At 44.0% G+C, this 17,673-nt stretch overlaps 1 protein-coding gene across 4 annotated transcripts in view; it reads left to right on the forward strand.

Annotated features, from left to right (window-relative positions):
- ESRRB (estrogen related receptor beta) overlaps positions 1-17,673 on the forward strand; it is a 158,895-nt gene that overhangs the window by 56,421 nt on the left and 84,801 nt on the right. The window contains exon 1 of one of the 4 annotated variants that reach the window (XM_074585327.1): positions 11,399-11,969. The exons of the other annotated variants lie outside the window; for them this stretch is intronic. Coding sequence (XP_074441428.1) covers positions 11,920-11,969 — 50 coding nt within the window. The 5' untranslated portion in view covers positions 11,399-11,919. Of the gene's footprint in view, positions 1-11,398; positions 11,970-17,673 lie in introns of those variants that run through there. 4 annotated transcript variants of the gene reach the window in all.

Consider the following 17,673-nt stretch of genomic DNA (forward strand, 5'->3'; position numbering starts at 1 on the left):
TTGGAAGGGAAATAAAAAAGGCAAATGAGCATGAAGGGGCAAAGAACACTGCAGACTCTAGAGGATTTTAGAACCTAAAGCTGTATTTAGCAAATTAAGGGATGAATTGAATTTCCCAAACAATGTGTGTTGAAGCGCACAAATTAATAACCCCAGTATTTATGAACTAGCAGTGTATTTGGTTTGGCCCTGTAAAGATTTTCAAGCCGCAAGTCAACGGTCAAAGCAGAACAGCTCCCCAGAGAGCCCTGGCTTGTCTGTGCTTTAGCTCCCTGGGGAATGCAACCCTCTCTGGAGCAGTCCTCCATCAGGGTTAAGCAGCTATCAGTGCTTAATGATGTTCTTCCCAGAGTGGGAAATAAAGGTCACACAAACCCTAAAAATGTAACCCGTCTCTGAATGGGCAGCAAAGGGAGTTTCCTTTGAGAGACCAAATAAGACCTGTTTCATTGAATGGAAAATGGATCTTTTTTATACTGTCCTTTGTTTGGAGGATCATAGACTGGGAGAAAAAAACTGGTTTTATATATTTACAAGTAGCAGAAATCACTTTGTTATGTCTGGGGAGGAGCAGACTGTGGAGGAGGCCGTCTGAGTTAGGACTCACTTGAAACACTGTCACTCAGACTTTGTGCCGTTTTGATGTTGAGGCTACCTTGGATCACTGATCTTGATAAAGATGATACTCTCATGTTCTTCAGTCCGTTCTTTTTCAAAGGTTTCCCAAAGCACTTTATGCATTAATGAGTTATTTTGCTACCACAACTGGTTTTGCAGTAGCTTTAATGGCACAAAACAATGTACTGATTGAGACCAGAATTGAGGAAAAGTATTGTTGCCGGGGAGTAGTGCAAGATATACTAGCAGAGGCAGAACAGGAATAAACTGCGAATGTTGAATGAGATGTGTCTAAAGCAGTAGTTCGCTGTCTGCTCCTGCCCTTTTCATCTCAATCTCTGGCATCTCATCAGTAATGAATTGCAGGGAGACACGAATTGACACAGTGCAGTCTGTACCGCTCACGTAATGTGTTCAGTCCCTATCAGTGACCCTTTTGTACCCCTACTGTTCCACAGCATCTTCCAGTAAAAAAAATCTGATGGTGTTTGATAGTTTCCAAGCCCTGGTTCCCCTTTGTGGCCTTCTGACCAAAGCCAGAACAAGAGGATAGTTGCCAGATCTGTCTTACTGGGCAGATCGATCTGTCTTTACAACTTTTTCAGTTAGTGGTTGAAGGGTCAGCTCTTAATACTGAAGGGAACTCTGTGATTTTAGGGGATAACTCCTCGTCATCCTCCAGTTTGGGGAAACAATAAGAAATTGCATCAGGAAAGACAGTACTGTATCTTGAAAAGGAATTCTTGATACAGTATCAAGAATTCAATATTTCCATGCTGACTTTTTCAATTCACATATTTCCTCCTGTTTAGTCTGGTAATCCTTCCCTCCCCCTTAAATTTACAACGTTTAGATGAGCTTTGGATACAGACTACACTGACGTGCTTTCTGTGTAGTTAGGATCTGGTTGCATGTAACTTCAGGGTTGCTATCAGCTGTGGATTGAATTGAGGATGTCTATTGGGAGTTTCAGGTCTTGGTTTTCTCATTGGAGGTCCTTCCATCAGGCAGGTCTGTTAAATGCTTGCTGAGTCCCTAGAGACACTTGATCTGTGTTTAAAGGGAAGCAGCTGAACCATGAGAAGAGAGAAACGGCTGTGTACTCAAGCACTATTGCTCTGAAGGTATCTTACTCTAAGCTGTGCAAAGCTTGCATGGCAATCTAGGTGCCTGGGGCTTTCTATGTGCTCCAACCCAGCAGAGACCTGTGTGATGCTCTTTCTGGCCTTTCCTGCTCTGAGAAAGACAAGTTGATGGCTCCTGCATGCTTTGAGCATGAACTGTGTTTAACTCTCCTGAGGCCCAGGCCAGGAAAACCTCTGGAGGATTCTAACCAGCACCTGCCTCCTGGTCCCCACTCCTCTTAAAGCTTCCCCAGTGGAGACACCTGCTCAGGGAGAGCAGGAAGTCCATAAATAAATAATTCCCTCTGTCTCTCCTGATCAGCCCAAGCAGCTATGATTGCTCCTGAATGCCTGGGTTGCTCTCTTCTTAATGGCTTTTAAACCAATTTCACCCTCATCTGATGACCCAGCTTCTCCTCCTATTTTTGGAGGAACAATTTATTCTTTTAGAGAGAGAGTTTTGGGGGGTATTTATATTGTGTCAAGAGTTTTGGCTGAGGTGAAACAGCATAGCAGTGCAGGCAAAGCTACAGTTTGCTGATTCTACCAGGGTGCCCCATGCCTTATTCTGACAAACCTCTACAAGGCACCTCGCTGGGTATTGCGGCTAGCATTGACCCTTGCTTGAGAGCACTGAACACGTGTGATGCTCATGGACACCCCACAAACATTTAATAACTCTTACACCACTCTAAGACACTGCACTTTTTTGGATATGTTTTACTGTTGGGAGAGCTAATCACTGAGACATCTGAGTGCTTATCCTTTGCACCACAGTGTGTAGGTAAAAGTTTGGGAACGTAAGTTAGGAGTGCAGGTTCTCACTTGTCTGTTCAGCTGACCTACAGCATCTCATTAATGGGCATTTGACAACTTGCCAAATACTTAGGGCTTATGTTGGTGCTCTTGTACTTTGTATGTATGAACTGTAATAGCTAAAAAAAAAAAGTAATTCTTACATAGCAAGTGTATAGTCAAATGTAAAGGCGCTTGGTTTGTACCCTAGTGCAACCCCTGGAGGTATTTATTGCTCATCTGATGTGTGTCAGCTAGGTTTGTCTACGCAGAAGTATTCTGTATTTCTGGAAGTATTAGTACTGCCTCCACGGGCAGAATGTACCTGCTGGGCAGTAGGACATGCAAGGCATGTGCTGAATGTCCTTAGAGTGCTGGCCAGGTATCCTATGTGATATGTACTAGCACAGCCTTGTGTTACGGTCCTCCATAGTGCCTTCAGAAGAGGCACAAGTCTAGCTGGGTGGAATGCAGGTGCCATGCCTATGGTTATAATGCCAAATGGCCTGATTCAACCCAAATGATTGCTGGCTAATCAAGGCTAATGACCTACATTTTTTGTTTGTTTCAAGCATCCTGCTTGACCAATCAGTTTAGTGACTCTCTTCGTGAAATGAGCCCCTGGAAACAAAGTGGTCTCTCAAGGTACTCTTGCCTGATACCTTCTCCCTCAGAAGCAAGGCAAGGCCCTCCTGGGTGCCATGTCATTGGCTGTTTGGCAGACCTCTGTATCTGAAGCAGTGACAGTCTTTCTCTCCCACCATCTTCCTTCTGTCCTGCTTCTGTCTACCTTCTTGGTACTCTGAAAAAGTAGTGGGTTTAACAAGAAGTGCTGTCCCCGGGCTGTATGGTTCCCAGGACAAACCTCGTAGCAACAATTTCCAGAAGTTATGTCATAAAAGCCTACTCTTTGCTGAACTGCTGACCACATGAGCTATGAAATGCTGCCAAATGTTGAGGGGCAAGGTCTAAAAGATGAGTTGAGTACTACTGAGTTCAGCTGACTGTAAATATTTAATGGAAGATTGGTATGTTCCACAGAGGAGCAGAGAGGGAAGGCATTGGTAGTCTTTGATCATCACTAAAATAAAGGTGTTCAAGAGATGAGCAAAAGTCCAAAACTGGGTTCCCTTTGTAAGCACTGTGGAGACCAAGGGGACCTGTTCCTAGGAGGCTGCAGCACCAAAGTCACCCTCAGACCACATGGGACTGAGATCTGAGTTTGCCTTAACAATGATACTGAAAAGTAATCTTTTCTAATGCTGCCACAGGAATGGCAAAGCTGGCAACATATGACTTTGAAGGATGAAGACATTTTTGCTGCAGTCCAGTGACGGATGTTCAGTCCATCAGGAGAAGGCTTTACTGCTGCCTACAACTGCCTCTTGTGCCTGGATCTCTGAGAAACTTAAACACTTGGAAGTCAGGTCAATAAGACCTTTTCAAAAACATCCAGGGACTTGTACTTTCACACATGAGAGGGATTTCCATGTTTTGGAGTACACAGGGCTGCATAACAGAAGTAGGACTGAGCTAGTGAAGTTTCTCCTTTCCTTTGCATAGAAAAGCTTTTTTTTCTGGTAACCAGCATCTGTCTCCTTGTGACTGGCTGCCCTCTTGATACTGTATGTGCATATATTGTGTAGCTAAAGCAGACATGTTTATGTGGTCCTGAGTTGACCTGCCTCTTCTAAATGATGTTTTGTGGTATAGGTAAGGATTGTTTTTCTTGCTCTTTTTCCATTTCTTGATTGAAAAAGTACAGCAAAACAATGATCATTCATGGTCTGTAGGCATAGTGTGGAATGTTAATGATTTGTAGACAGCAGTGATTTCCTAACGTGTTTTACTGCAGGTGTCTGAACGAGATACAGTTGATGGAACTCAGAAGTTAAAAGTATGTTAAGAAGCTTGGGATAGGGTTTGTTGGCAAAGCTGTCTAATCAAATAATCTGTCACACCAATTTGCTCTTGTCCAGAAAGTGAAATAAACAAATTTCAAGTAATAAATAAACTCAAGAGGGAGTTGTGAAAAAAAATCTGTATTGTTGTTCAAACACTACAGTCAGCACAGAACAAATCTTCAAAATTGCTGTGTACTTAACCAAGCTGTTTGGAGAGACAGAGAAGAGTAGACTTGCAGTTGTTGTGCTGCTGATACAGCTTGTCAGAAGGAAGCCGGCCTTCGTTGTGTCTGGCTCTAGCCAAAACCTGTAGCCCCTTACTGTTAGAAACTGGAATATTCTGAGGCTGGAGGAGGTAACTAGGAGAGCAGTCCTGATCATCTGATGATCTCTGCTTTTTCCATACTGTCCACATGCATCAGGTTTCTTAATGTCACTTGGGACCTGCAGGTTCATCTCACTGTTAAATACTTGTGCATACATCCACTGATGGTGAGCTCCTCTGTATTTGGCCTGGCTGACCCAGTGAAGTCAACAGTCTTCTATTAACTGGGCCCAGGTGAGGCCAGATGGAGGTTCCTGCAAGGAAAGGAAGGTCTTTAAACCTTGCTTTCTTCATCCCTTATAACCTGGATAGAAAAGTCCTTTCACTGCTTTGCTTCTTTATAACTGCCTACATCACTTCCCAAAAGGACTCTGTTACCTATTCGGAGAACCCAGCTAAGAGGAAATTGCACATTTATCCACTGGTTTTTGTTGCGTGATAGTATTCGAACTGTAAAATCTGGGCCCCTGCAGCCACCTCATTGCTGTTGCTGGGAAATGTTATCTTGTACGTATTTAACTTACTGTTTCCATCACAGACTTGGAAAAATTACCTTCCATTTTCACTGCCTAGCCCTCACTGGGCATGCTCTCTAACAGTAGTAATTCTGAAGCATTTTGTTTCTTTAAGGCCCACTCCTTTTCTGGGTTGAGACACTTGGCATTATCAATGCACATGCCAAGAATGTTTTAATTCTTTGCTTGCAGCATAACTGTTATTTCTTCTGACAAGACAGATTTTTCTTTTGATCAGTTCAGTGAGTAAGCTGGCACTGTGGCTATTAGGGACCTGAGGTGATTAGAATGCATGGGCTTGGAGAGAGAAGCAGCAAATCATCTTCCCAAATTAGAGGAATGAACAAGCATCCCCTGTTCTCCTGACCTCCCTCCTTGGCCTTTTGCAATACAAGACCTGAAGCTAGTGTACTGAAGTAGGAAAGATAAAGGTGAAAAGATGCTGCTTGGCTTTTTGTCCCATTTGACAGGATGAACCACCATATTGGGAATGCCATGCTTGTGATGCCTCTGTGCTGGACGATTGGCAACAGCTAAGCAGAGGTATTTCCAAGATTCCTTGATGCTTTGCGTTCCCTTGTTCCTCCTGGTAGTTGAGCAAATATCCCAGCTTCTGCTCTGTGGACACCTGGGATCATGGATGGGGAAGGATTCATTTCTGCTTTGCTGCAATTTGGAAAGAGGATGGGAAATAGCAGTGCGTGTGCTAGTAAATTATATGCAGCCGTCAGCGTGAATTCAATCACTTCCCAGTCAATGTCTTGGTCATGTTCTGCCCGACCACGGTGGCCCTACTGAGGATTAGTGTAATACATCATGGGAAAAGATCAGCAACAGGTAAGAATTTGGAGCTGGTTCACAGCTCTCCATTGAAGTCCTCTAAGTCTGTGAGATCCATCTGCCTTTGTAACTGCCTGTCTTTTTTGAGGAAGGTTTCTGTCTGCTTAGTTAAACAAGAGAAAGGTAAAGACTGACTAAGAAGTAGGTTGAGAAAGCATGAAAGCAGAGACACTGCACTATTTCTGGGCAAGGAGGATAGAAGTTCTTATCAAATACCCTGGCTAACTGATGATGCAAGAGAGAACAGAAGACATAAATCCCAGCTATATAATTTCCTCTCCTGCCTCCCTGTATGTTTCTTACCACAAGCTCTTCCAAAATCAGGAAAACAATATCTTTCTTCCTACCGTCTTTATTTATTCTTTCCCATTTGGTAAAATACTCTGCTCCTGCCTCTTACTCTGATGCCCTGTTTTGAATTCTACAAAAGTTAGTATGGCTTCACCTGGTTTGTCTTTGTGCGTGCATGTGTCTGTGTGTGCACTTTCATCTAAGATGTCAGCAGGAACTTGTTCTGCTCTGGAAATAGAGTCCTTCTAAGACTATTAACACCGCAAAGACAAAAGCACCTATAGAAGGACACAAAACAGCACTGGCCCTACAAAAATAGGGGTTATTAAAAGAAAGTATTGACTTTTCATTGGCAATGTAACGACTATGTCTTATCTTGGGGCTTCTAACACTGTTGTATCCAAGCACAGAACTCAATGAAAGGTCACATTTTTAGAACAGAGAATTCTCACTCAAAGCAGGGCAGTAAGGGTTAAGGCACCTATATTCAGACCTTGCTCTGCTACATATTTTCTCAGGTTGATCTGGGGCAAGCCACATAACCTCTTTATGATACGATTTGGCAGTCTATAGGTTGGGAACTATGACACACAGGGTTTAAAGACTAGGTAATGCTTGAAGTATGTCTAAGGATGTTCAGATGGGCAATTAGTTAAAAATTACAATGTGAAAACTATTTCCTGCTTAAATTGGTGTTGAGCTTCAGCAGTGATGGTGGTGATACCTTTTAGATGGAAGCTTATCGTTTGTAAGGCCAATTAAGAGGTTTTGGGGGAAAAAAAATCTATTGGAGTTTGATAGAGGAAACAGGACATTGCCTTTGGTGGGGAGAGCAAATCGTTTTCTTTGGGTGTAGTAAGGTAAAATAGAATGGAGCCCAAAATAAAGAAGGCTGGTTTGTTCTCATGGATAGAGTCTGCGTCTGGGATTGCTGTTCGCTGTGGAAGGGGATATATCTGGGAGTGGTGAAAGACTACCAGTGATCCAGGGACCTGTGCTCAGGGGACCTAAGTTTCTCTCCAGGGTTACTAGCCTTGCAAAGCAGAGGGATCAGGGCATGCAACACAGTGACTTGTGTGAGTCCAAGCAGTACTATTGGCCTCAAAAGTCTGAAACGGTTGTCTCCTAAATTCATCACAATGACTACCTCTGTACCTTTAAATGAGACAGGGGCTGGGAAAGGTCTCCTGATATTGAACTCCTCTTTCCCCAGCAGACAAGGTAGGAATATGTGTACACAAGTCTGTTCCCCCCAGCTTAGGTTTCCTAGTTATTATGTATGTTTTTTGCCCTGTGCAGATACCACTTCATTGACCTCCTTGTGAGAATACAGACATAGGCCCTTCATAAAAGGCAAAAAAATCCCAAACCCCCCAAAGTAACTAGATCTCTCAGTCTGCTGCATTTTCCTTCTTCACAAAAAAACTAGCCTTATCAACAAGTGAAATCAGGTTTGTTTGGCATGATTTGCAGGTTACTCCTATATTAGACCAAATGAAATTTCTGTCAGTCAATCAGTCAGCTTGCTGGAAAGTTGATCATTATTCCATGATAAAAATTTTTTTAAAAAGTAAAAAATTAATCTTTCAAAAACAGATTAGTCATTAAAGGATAGCAGGAAATTCTCCAAAGAAAGTCTCTATCTGTCATCTCTTGGAAGAGCCAGCAAAAGTAGAGAGCCACGTCTTCACAATTCTTGCTTTCTTTCTGGGGAAGGGGATTGCATGTCTCAAAGAACTGATACTGCCTATAGCTCCATCAGCCTATAGCACTCCAGTTGTGCTCTGTCCAAAGCTAACATCAATGGGAAGTTGTTGTTCTGAATTTAGACCAGGTGTGAGAAGAACCAATGACCTCAAAAGCCAGAGGCTGTCTTATGAAAGTCATCCCAGTGGGTAGCACTTACTAGAATGCCTGTGTGTGTGCTCTGCTCAGAGGCCACAGGCTGAGTGGCCAGGACTATTCCTGCCCCTCCTGCAGGGAGAGAGCAGAAGTTCCAGGACAGGATTCCGTGAGGCCAGCAAACAAAGGCTGTGCTCACAGGGCAAGCTTCTGCTGCTGTTGCATGTGCAGCTCTGCCTTGTATTCACCCAAACCAAGGTTTTTGGCTTCCAGGTCTGACAGCTTAATCTTAAGAGTCTTTTCTAACCTTGTCCTGGTACTTTTTTAAAAAAATACAAGTATTGGAAGGAAGGCCATGTCGAGATCAGTGTTTCCTTCTTTATGCTTTGTGGGGAAGAGAAATTGGCTAAAGCTGTGTGAGAAGAGTTCAGCAAGTGCTGTGTGACGAGGGGTTTGCAAAAGATGAAGCCTCCTGAAGTTCCAAAATCAGCCTGCAGGACTCTTGCCCTCTTTCTTGGGGAATTCAGGTTGGCAGATCAGGCCCAACCAGCAGACACTATTAATTTCTATCCTTCTCAGAAAGGAAGAGCCAGGCCTTTGCACAGCTACTCTCAGGGCAGGGGAAGCTCCATTTGTCCATTTGCACTGGGTCAGAAGAGATTAATGTTACATTTCTGCACCACTCTGTAAATACACACCTTACCCAGGCAGTCTTCTGTCAGCAGCAGCCCATTTCCAGAGCACAAACCCACCATTGTACTGTTTATATCAGTTAATTCGGCCCTGTGGACCTTGTGCCAGGTGATCTCGTGGCTCCCTACTTGCCTCACCTCGGCCTGAATAAAAGTTGAAAGTGCAAAATTAAAACATCAACTATCGGACCAGCAGGACCTGCCTGCCAGGCCATTCCCACCCTTGTCTCCCATACACTGAGAGCCCATACCAGAGGTAATCTCTGCACAGTCAGGATCTACCCAGGGCACATTGTTTTCCATCAAAAAACAAATTGTTTTCATCAAAATCAGCTCACTGCAAACACTGACTGCTATTTAACTGTAGCCTGCCCAGGCCCTGACCCTCTGTGCCTCTTCCAGCCTCCCTTGCTACTGTGCATCAGGAATCTTCTTCATGGGGCAACTAGGTCATCAGTGAGTCCCTCTCTGACCTCAGATTTCTGTTGGAAATGTGTGGGTGCTGGTTTCATCCTCCTTGCCTCTGCTTGGGTCAGGTGTTCTCTGATGTGGTCAGTGAGATTCCTTGCTTACAAATTTGGGCCCTACTAATGCTAATGCCCTACTGTAGGTCTTGTCTTCTGTCTCTTCAACATTTGAAGTACCTTAGAGTTTCTGATGGGCTGATATATCACTTAGGTGTACAAATGTATATGCGTATATGTTCCATTTGTATTAATTCTGCTTCCTGGAAAGATGTATAATCTCAATTGTGTCACAGCTGCAACATTCAGGTAATCAGATTCTGCTGTACTCTAAAAACTGCGTGTGAGTCTTCTCTCTAACTTCTATTTTCTAAACTAACCTGCTTTCTGTGCCATCTTCATGTATACCTCTCACCATAAAAGACCTCTGTTTTGACATCCTCAGGCTGTCCTGTCTTAAGGATAGTTGATCAGAATCAAACAGCTTGTCCCCACATGGCCGGGGACAGGCTATGGCATACCACTAGTTTGTATGGAATTTTGTTAAGATCTCTGGTAGAGGAGGTAGTGAGGAATTTGCACTGATAGACTTCAGTAAAGCAAGGGCAGTTTACACTGGCTGTGAATTTTGCCATTCCTCTTTTTTGAATATTCTCAAGTTTCTACAAATACTGATTGTTCGAAAAGTTTTAGCCTAATTTAGTCAGTGCTTATTGCCAAACCTCAGTGTGTTTTCTTCTGTGCTGCTTTGCTCTCGTCACCTTAAATGCTCTAGTCCACCCTTTGCTTCTCTCAGTATTGTACACTCTTGCCTCAAATTAGATGCTGGATTTTATATTACAAAATATCCTCTTAGCTCCTACTTTTTTCTTTTTGTTTGCCTGGCATAGGAGCATGAAGCTTTTATCTAGATGTGTTGGTATTTTCCTTTTAAAAAGGACTCTATTTCTTTATCTGTTAAGGATATTTTTATATATTTGAGCACTAGACATCTAAGCATGTAGTAGAAGCATAGGAGAGGTGTGCATGAGTGCAGTTTGGAAGGTGGAGAGTAGGTAGCAAGGGACAATTAAATGCTGTAGGGCACCTGTATGTGAGTCAAGCTTTCAGTGCAAGACTGTGTGCGCTAGGAGTGTGCCTGAGAGCCTCGCGTGCTTGTATGGAGGGGGATCTTCAGATAGGTATTGGTAAATACGCAGCGGAATGGTACGAGTGTGAAAATGCGTGTGGGAATTGTGAAAGCACCCTGACTCTAACGGCAGCCAGTACGTATGCAGAGCTTTGAAAATGTGTCTTTCATGAGGCTAGTTCCGTGTGCCAGTTTTGGTGCTTGTGAAGATTTCTGAGGGTCTACATCTATGGTTTGTGTGCCTGGGAATATGCACTGTTATCCTGAATGTCCGATTCTGATCTCAGGTGCCAGGATTTATTCCAGTGTGGTTTCAAAAGCTGCACTGAAGTGGCGTCTGAATTACACTGTTTTGAAATGCGACTTGGGCACTCGTCTGTGTGCGTGTATTAAAGAGTTTGTGTGTGTATGGGAAAGCAGGTGTCGGAGCACAATCATTAAGTTGTGTCAGCCTGAGACGTGGGTCTGTGCACGTGCACAAAGTGTGTGTATGTGGAATTGTATGTTTGTGTGTAACGGTGCCTGTGACAGGCATGTACGAAATGTGTCAGGCTGGTGCGTCGTGCCGTGTATGCGGAATGCTGGCTGGCTGGGCAAAGGCCCACCATGTGCCCGCGCAGGGCGTGAGCAGGGCACCCTTCACCTCCAGGTTTTGCTTAACCCTAAACCCCGCAGCCGGTGCCCACGAGAGACACGTTAGTGGGTAAGAGGCTGGGGGAGCGTGCGCTGCCGCTGCGATCCTTCCCGTGCTGGGACCGGGCTGGAGCTGCGACTTCGTGTCACCCGCGCTGCCGCCGGCTCCGTCACCCCAGCTGCAGTGCCAGGGTCAGCAGTGCCAGCGGCCCGCACTGCACCGGCACCGGACGGGACGCCCCGCCGCCTGCCCCGGGGGAGCGCGGCGCCTGTCGGGCCGGGGCTGCGCGGTGCCGCCGGCCGCGCTGCGGTGCCGGGTCCGGCGGCCCCCCCCGGGCCGTGCCTCCCCAAGCCGCGCTCCAAGCCCAGCCCCTGCGCGGCAGCCAATAGCCGCCTTGCCGTCTCCATCCGTCTCCCGGCGTTAAAGCTACAGCGGGGCTCGGGGCGGCGAAATCCCCCGTGGCCGTGTCCTGCGCGCCGCCCGCCTCCTGCCGCCGTCAGTGTGTCCGCACGCGGGTGCGGGAGCGGAGCGGCGCTGCCTCCCCGCCGCCCGCCACGCCGCCTCTGCCCCGCCGCCGGCTTCGGGCAGGCTCCCCTTCCCGGGGCTCCCCGCCTTCCCTGCCCTCCCTGCCCGCCGCAGTTTAGTTGTTCTGTCGTGTTTTTTCTTTCTTTCCTTTTTTTTTTTCTTTCCTTCTTTTTCTTTTTTTATTTTTTTCTCCTCCAACCGGGAATGCTCAAACTGGACTGATGGACATTTCCGAGCTCTGCATCTCCGACCCGCTCGGCTACCACAACCAGTGAGTGTGCCGTGCCGTGCCGTGCCGCGCCGGGGCCGGGCGGGCCGGGGGCGGGCTGGGACCGGCGCCGCGTCCCGCTGCGGGTGGGACGGGGCAGTGACCCCGCAGTCCCGCTGCCTCCCTGCCGCAGAGCCGCCTGCCTCCCGCCCCCGCGGGGCACCGGCTGTATCCGAGCGGCCGGCCGCGGGCAGGGTGATGCGCACCTCCGGGCGGGCAGGTGCGGCAGAGTCCGCGGAGCAGCGCTTTTGGAGGTCGTTGTGTTGGTCTGTTTCTTTCTTGCCTTGTAACTTCTCCCTCTAATGCTTCATCTCCTAGGAACAGGCAGCTAACAGTGAGCAGTCCTTTCTGCGCAGTTTTACTTTCCGTCTGTGCTAGCATTTTTATCAGATGGATTACTAGGTGTCTATAAAGAGATGTGCCTATAAAATTACACAAAGTAGATCCATTAAAGCACTGTCTTTTATAAAAAAAAAAAAAAAAAAGTCCGTTTTTCACCTGAAATGCCCTGTGGAAATTTAGTTTCCCACAGCCTACTGTTTGGATAGCCTGCCCGGGGAAAGAGCGGAGTGAGTCGGAGGGGCTGGCCAGCAGACATCCCAAGCTGGGACCGGTGACTGATACCTTAGCACCTGCTAATGCTCTTTGTATTCCGAAGTGGGCTGTGCCTGGTAATGCTGTATTTAAAATCACTTTAGTATGTTAAGTTTGGCTTGATCCTTTTGGGGAAGTTAGGAAAGAGGGCAAAATCTTCTCAGCGTTTGCATCCAGCTGGCTGGCGCAATTCATTTAAAATGCATTTCTCCTCTCCAATAAATCTCACCCTGAGCAGAGTCCTCTTTTGTGTGTTTGCATGTTAATCCGTGTGTCACCTACACAGGTTCTGTGGTGTCATCAGAGGTGGGAGTGAAGTAATTTTGCCTATTTCATTGCTTTTGTTTTAAGAACACATTGTATTTAGTAAAATTAAAACAACTAAAACCGAACAAAACCTCACAATGATACTTCCTCCTCTTTCCTCATTACAGCTGTTTTTTGTCTTTCTGTCTCGTTTCCTGATATTCCGTCTGTCCTTACACTCATTTCTTCTTCCTTTAATCCTCTGCTTCCAGCAGTTTCATTAAAATGAGACTTAGTATTGTTAATAGAAATTAATAATCTAACCCATGTGATTTTCTTTTCCCCACTGGTGCTTCACTTGTGGCTGCTCGATTTTGAATTAAAAATAAACAAACAGTTTCTTAAGGGAAATGTATTCTCTATGCCGCTGGGAGTCTTTTAATATTAAAGCAAAAATAGAAAGTGCATTTACCTTCATTAACAACAACAACAAAAAAAGAACAAAATGGCACAATCAAAAGCTAGATCTTCAACACTTACTATATTGTCTCTTAACTTTTTCCTTTTATTTTTTCTACTCTTGGAATTGAGAAAAGGAACTCAAACTACATGAAAATAGTAAGAAGTAACCTGCATGTTGTATTACTCTTGACCTGTTTCACTTTTCTCTGCGCTCTCAGTTTGCTCTCAATAATGTCAAGTGCACCTTACCCATATTCGCAACTCTTTGGCCGCCGGGTAGACAGGTGAAGGTGGCCCTGGGGGAAGTGCCACCGAGCCCCTACAGCTTTACAGTAGACAGAGAGCGCTGCTTTTTGAGAGGAGAAACTGTTGGAGAGCTCTCTGTGTAGGGAAGTGCTTGGCTTGGTTCTGTGTGCCACCTAAACTCTTTAACATTGTTGATGTTGGGGAAGAGAGACAGAGAAATATAATTTTAAATATCTCAACCTCTGTTTTTCAATCTCTTTATTAATTTTTTTTTTTTAATTAAAGGAGTAACAATGATGTAGGGAAGTATGGCTAAGTCTGGAAAAACTTATTGAGAGAAGGAAAAGATGTGAGAAGTCTTAAAAATACAATATATTTAAAGGTATATGTACAGTGTGTCAGGTACTGATTTGATTTGCGTTCTGGTTTTGTTAAGGTTAGATTTCAGGTTGCATTCCTGTAGCTGAGGATAAAAGTTGGGCCAATATATATCCCTTTAGCCATTTTTTCCTCCCACTGTAACCCAATTATGTTGTGAACATAAATGTAAATACAGGTATTGCATTTGTGCCTGTATCGCTACACAGCATGTTATCCTTACTGTAGTGATTCACTTTTCTGACTGCTGGCCATTGAAAAGATTTTAATAGTTATATTCCTTTTTTAAAAAAAAAACCTGCTTTTAATTATATGGCAATTTTTGTCAAATTAAACCTTAAATTAGAAGTGAATTTAAAAATATTGCAAACTGCCTTTTCTTGTTTAGTTGCTTGTTAAGCTATAGGAAAAAATAGGAGGAAAAGTAGAATGTAGGAAGAGAAGTGGATGCGGTCACTCAATACGTGATCCATACAGTTACCTGGAAACTGTATTTCACCTCGCAATTATTGAGAGAGAGAGGATGAACAAGGCAAAGGAGAGAAGAGGTGACTCCCTTCACCTTGGAGTTTATGGAGAACTTAATTTTTGTAACAATCAGACCCAAGAAGAGTCTGAACGAAAACTAAGCAAAGGAATTCATTGTACCAAATCCCACTCTTCAGAGTGGGGACAAATCTTTGGATTTGTCTTCCTCAAGCAGTGAAAGTTCCCTTTCCTTTGCCTGCATGTGTTGATTTGAGTGATTACACCAGGAACCTGTGGAAGTTCTGGGCAGCGGGTTGTGGGGTTTCCCTCAGTGCAGGATCTTGCAGGGAGAGTAAGAAAATGTGTCTTCCTAATTTTGACCCTCTGTGCCTGTGTCTGAAGGCAGCGTATGCATTTCATTTCTTGCGTAGGAATCAACTCTTTAGCAACCCCTTACTACCTTTTGGTACTGACCTTTGGGAGAATTATTCCTGGGGTAGGCGATGCTGCTCCAAGGAAGAAGGTTTTGTATGAGTTCGAATTGGGAAACTAACAAAGACAATGATTTGTACCTGCCGGTTTGTCTCTCAGGTGAGGGCATATGGCGAGAATACATTAGTTACACTGTACTGACAACGTCTGTCTGCAGTACAGCGGGAAGGGAACGTGTGTGCAGACACCACAAACGTACACCCTGACATATAAAAGATGTGATTATATTCACACAAAAACACATGTGTACATCTATAAATATTTATGTGTAGGAATATGCACATACATATGTATGCTCATACTGGATATTGGTGTTGCGTCTCCCTTGTATGCGAACCTAAGGCTGTTTCAAAGGAGAGTGAAATACGGCATTTTTACTTTTCCGTATTAACTTCCACATCCCAGAGAATTTTTTTCTGCCTAGTTATAGTTGCAACTAGCAATGTTGATAGGACTACAAAATTGCCATTTCTGTTACTAATTAATATTCTACATGACAGACAGAAAATGACCAAGGAACCATCATGAAGGGAAAATAAAAATCATTGGCAAATGAGGGCATCCTGTCAGAGGTTATGTCTCTTACACTTTTTCCTCTGATGTACAAGAAAGACACATGAGTCATTGATCTGATAAAAATGAAAATTACTTTATAAACAGAAGGAAAAAGTCAAAAGGAGTAAGTGACACATTTGATAGAGAGACGGAAAGGTATGACATTGGAATTTTAAGTCAAGAAGGAGGAAATTCCAGACTCTGTGACAGAGAATTAACAAAGTTGTTGTCACTGACTGTAATGCACAGACTGAGGAAATGTGACTTGATTTCAGAGGTTACTGGAAATCTCCATATTCCGTGAATGGGAGGAAATCTGAGTCAGAGAAGCTGAACGCAACTGTCTGCTCTGAGTATCTCTGAAAGTCTGGGATAGGGAGGAGCTGTTAATTGGGGAGAGTGGGGAGGGAGTTGTTTGTTTTATTGACAGAATAAATTGAAAAACCTCTGTAAGGGAAATGGCCTAGTTACTGGGTTCCTGACGAGGTTCCCATCATAGAATGGGGTCTTGGTATACTAAGCTTATTGAGCACAAGGCTGATGAGGAACTGGTACCTTTAAAGTATTTGTATTAACTTTTCCCTCCTCTTCCAATTCCACTTGTAAAAGTAAAGATGATCTAATCATTATCAATTATTGAGAAATATGGAAAGATCGATATATTTAAAAAATAGGATTTTTTTTCATTGTATTGATTTGAAGTAATCAATAAATATTGCATTTAGCCTGAGAGGGGAAAGACTTCGGAGAGATTGCATCAGAGAAAGTTGCTGTGACAGAGATTTCACATCCCGTTTTCTTCCTCTCCAAGAGAACGTTGCGCTGCTCTCTGTGCCCTTTCTACTGTTATTCCCCAGCCCCGTTTCTGCGCTGTTACTACTGCTCAGAATTTCATGTCGTTTGAAAACACCTGTATTCTTCAAGTAATTTTAGTCCAATAAGAAGTTTTGTGCATTGGGTCAGTGGATCTCTTTACCAATTTTCCAGGGCTCGAAGGATACAAGCTCTCTTAGGGAATGGAAGAAGGGAGAAAGTAAAAGGTTTAAACCTGAGACTAGAGGAGCTTCCCAGGTTCTGCTGGGAGCATGATAGAATTTCTCTGAAGAGTGTGAAATGTCTAAAAGAGATTTAATTAAGGAAAGGAATAGTAAAAGTAGAAAAAGATGGTGACAAAACTTGGATATAAAAGCCAAAATCCTTTCCCCAACTACGTCTAACTCGCACTCCCTGGTTTAGGAGTTGGGGGTCATAGCGGCAGCTAGTTTTGCATGTCAACAATTTGCATGTAGATTGCAGAGACTGGGAAATTCTTCCCAGTAAGACCTGTTCTTTATTCCATGGAGCTACCCATGGTAACTTTACAGCCAGGGAGCACAACAGAATTTTTAGTTTGTGTAGTATGAGTAAGTAAATTTAGCATCTGTCTAGTACCCAGCAGCGAAGTTCCTAGGTAATGCTGCTATAGAAACTGGGGGGAAAAAAAGGAAAGATCATAACAAACGATGAATTAGAGGGTTGGTTGTTTAGTGAAGGGACTTAACAAAGAAGATATTAGCAGTAGTCAGCTGTAGTGACCTTGCCAAAAATAGGAAAATCTTGATTTCTTTCTGTCTTCCCGGTATCGGCTGCATTTGAGTTGTGAACGTAGTCATCTCTATGTAGCTTGCATGTGTAAAGTGCTTTGTTCCTGTCATCGGGAACAGAACATAATTTAGTATTATTTATTAGTAATAGCTATTGATCTGGTGAGTTTTACTTCTGAGGAACTAAATTGTAGTAACTTATTCTCTGTGTTTGTTTCCATCCTTGCTATGCTGCCTCCCTCTAAAGCTTTGCCCTGTCTCTTCAGAGCAATAGAGATGCCCACAAAATGATCCTTGCAGCTGGAGCACAGTGCACTTTGATTCCTCCAGTGCTTGAGAGTCTGGCTGCTGGCAGTGACTGTCCGTGAGGAGAAACATGCCTGCTCAAGGTGGAACGCACTGTATAATAATATATTTGTCATGTTTGTAATTGCAAATGTAATTAGCAAACAAGCTCTGGGGGATTGAGGACTTGAAACTTTCACTGCACATCATTTGACCCTATCTTGACTGGACTGGAGCTTGTATGCCACTGTTAACCCTTGCTGTTCTTGCAAAGAAATGCTCCTCTTAGTCTCACTGCTGCTAAGTTCCCGTCTTTTTTTTTTTTCCTTCCCCCCGCCTTTTTTTTTTTTTTTTTTTTTTGCTATGAACAGCATTGTACCTGCATTTGGTTACCTTCT

The sequence above is a fragment of the Larus michahellis genome, chromosome 4, assembly GCF_964199755.1.
Source record: "Larus michahellis chromosome 4, bLarMic1.1, whole genome shotgun sequence".
NCBI lineage: Eukaryota > Metazoa > Chordata > Aves > Charadriiformes > Laridae > Larus > Larus michahellis.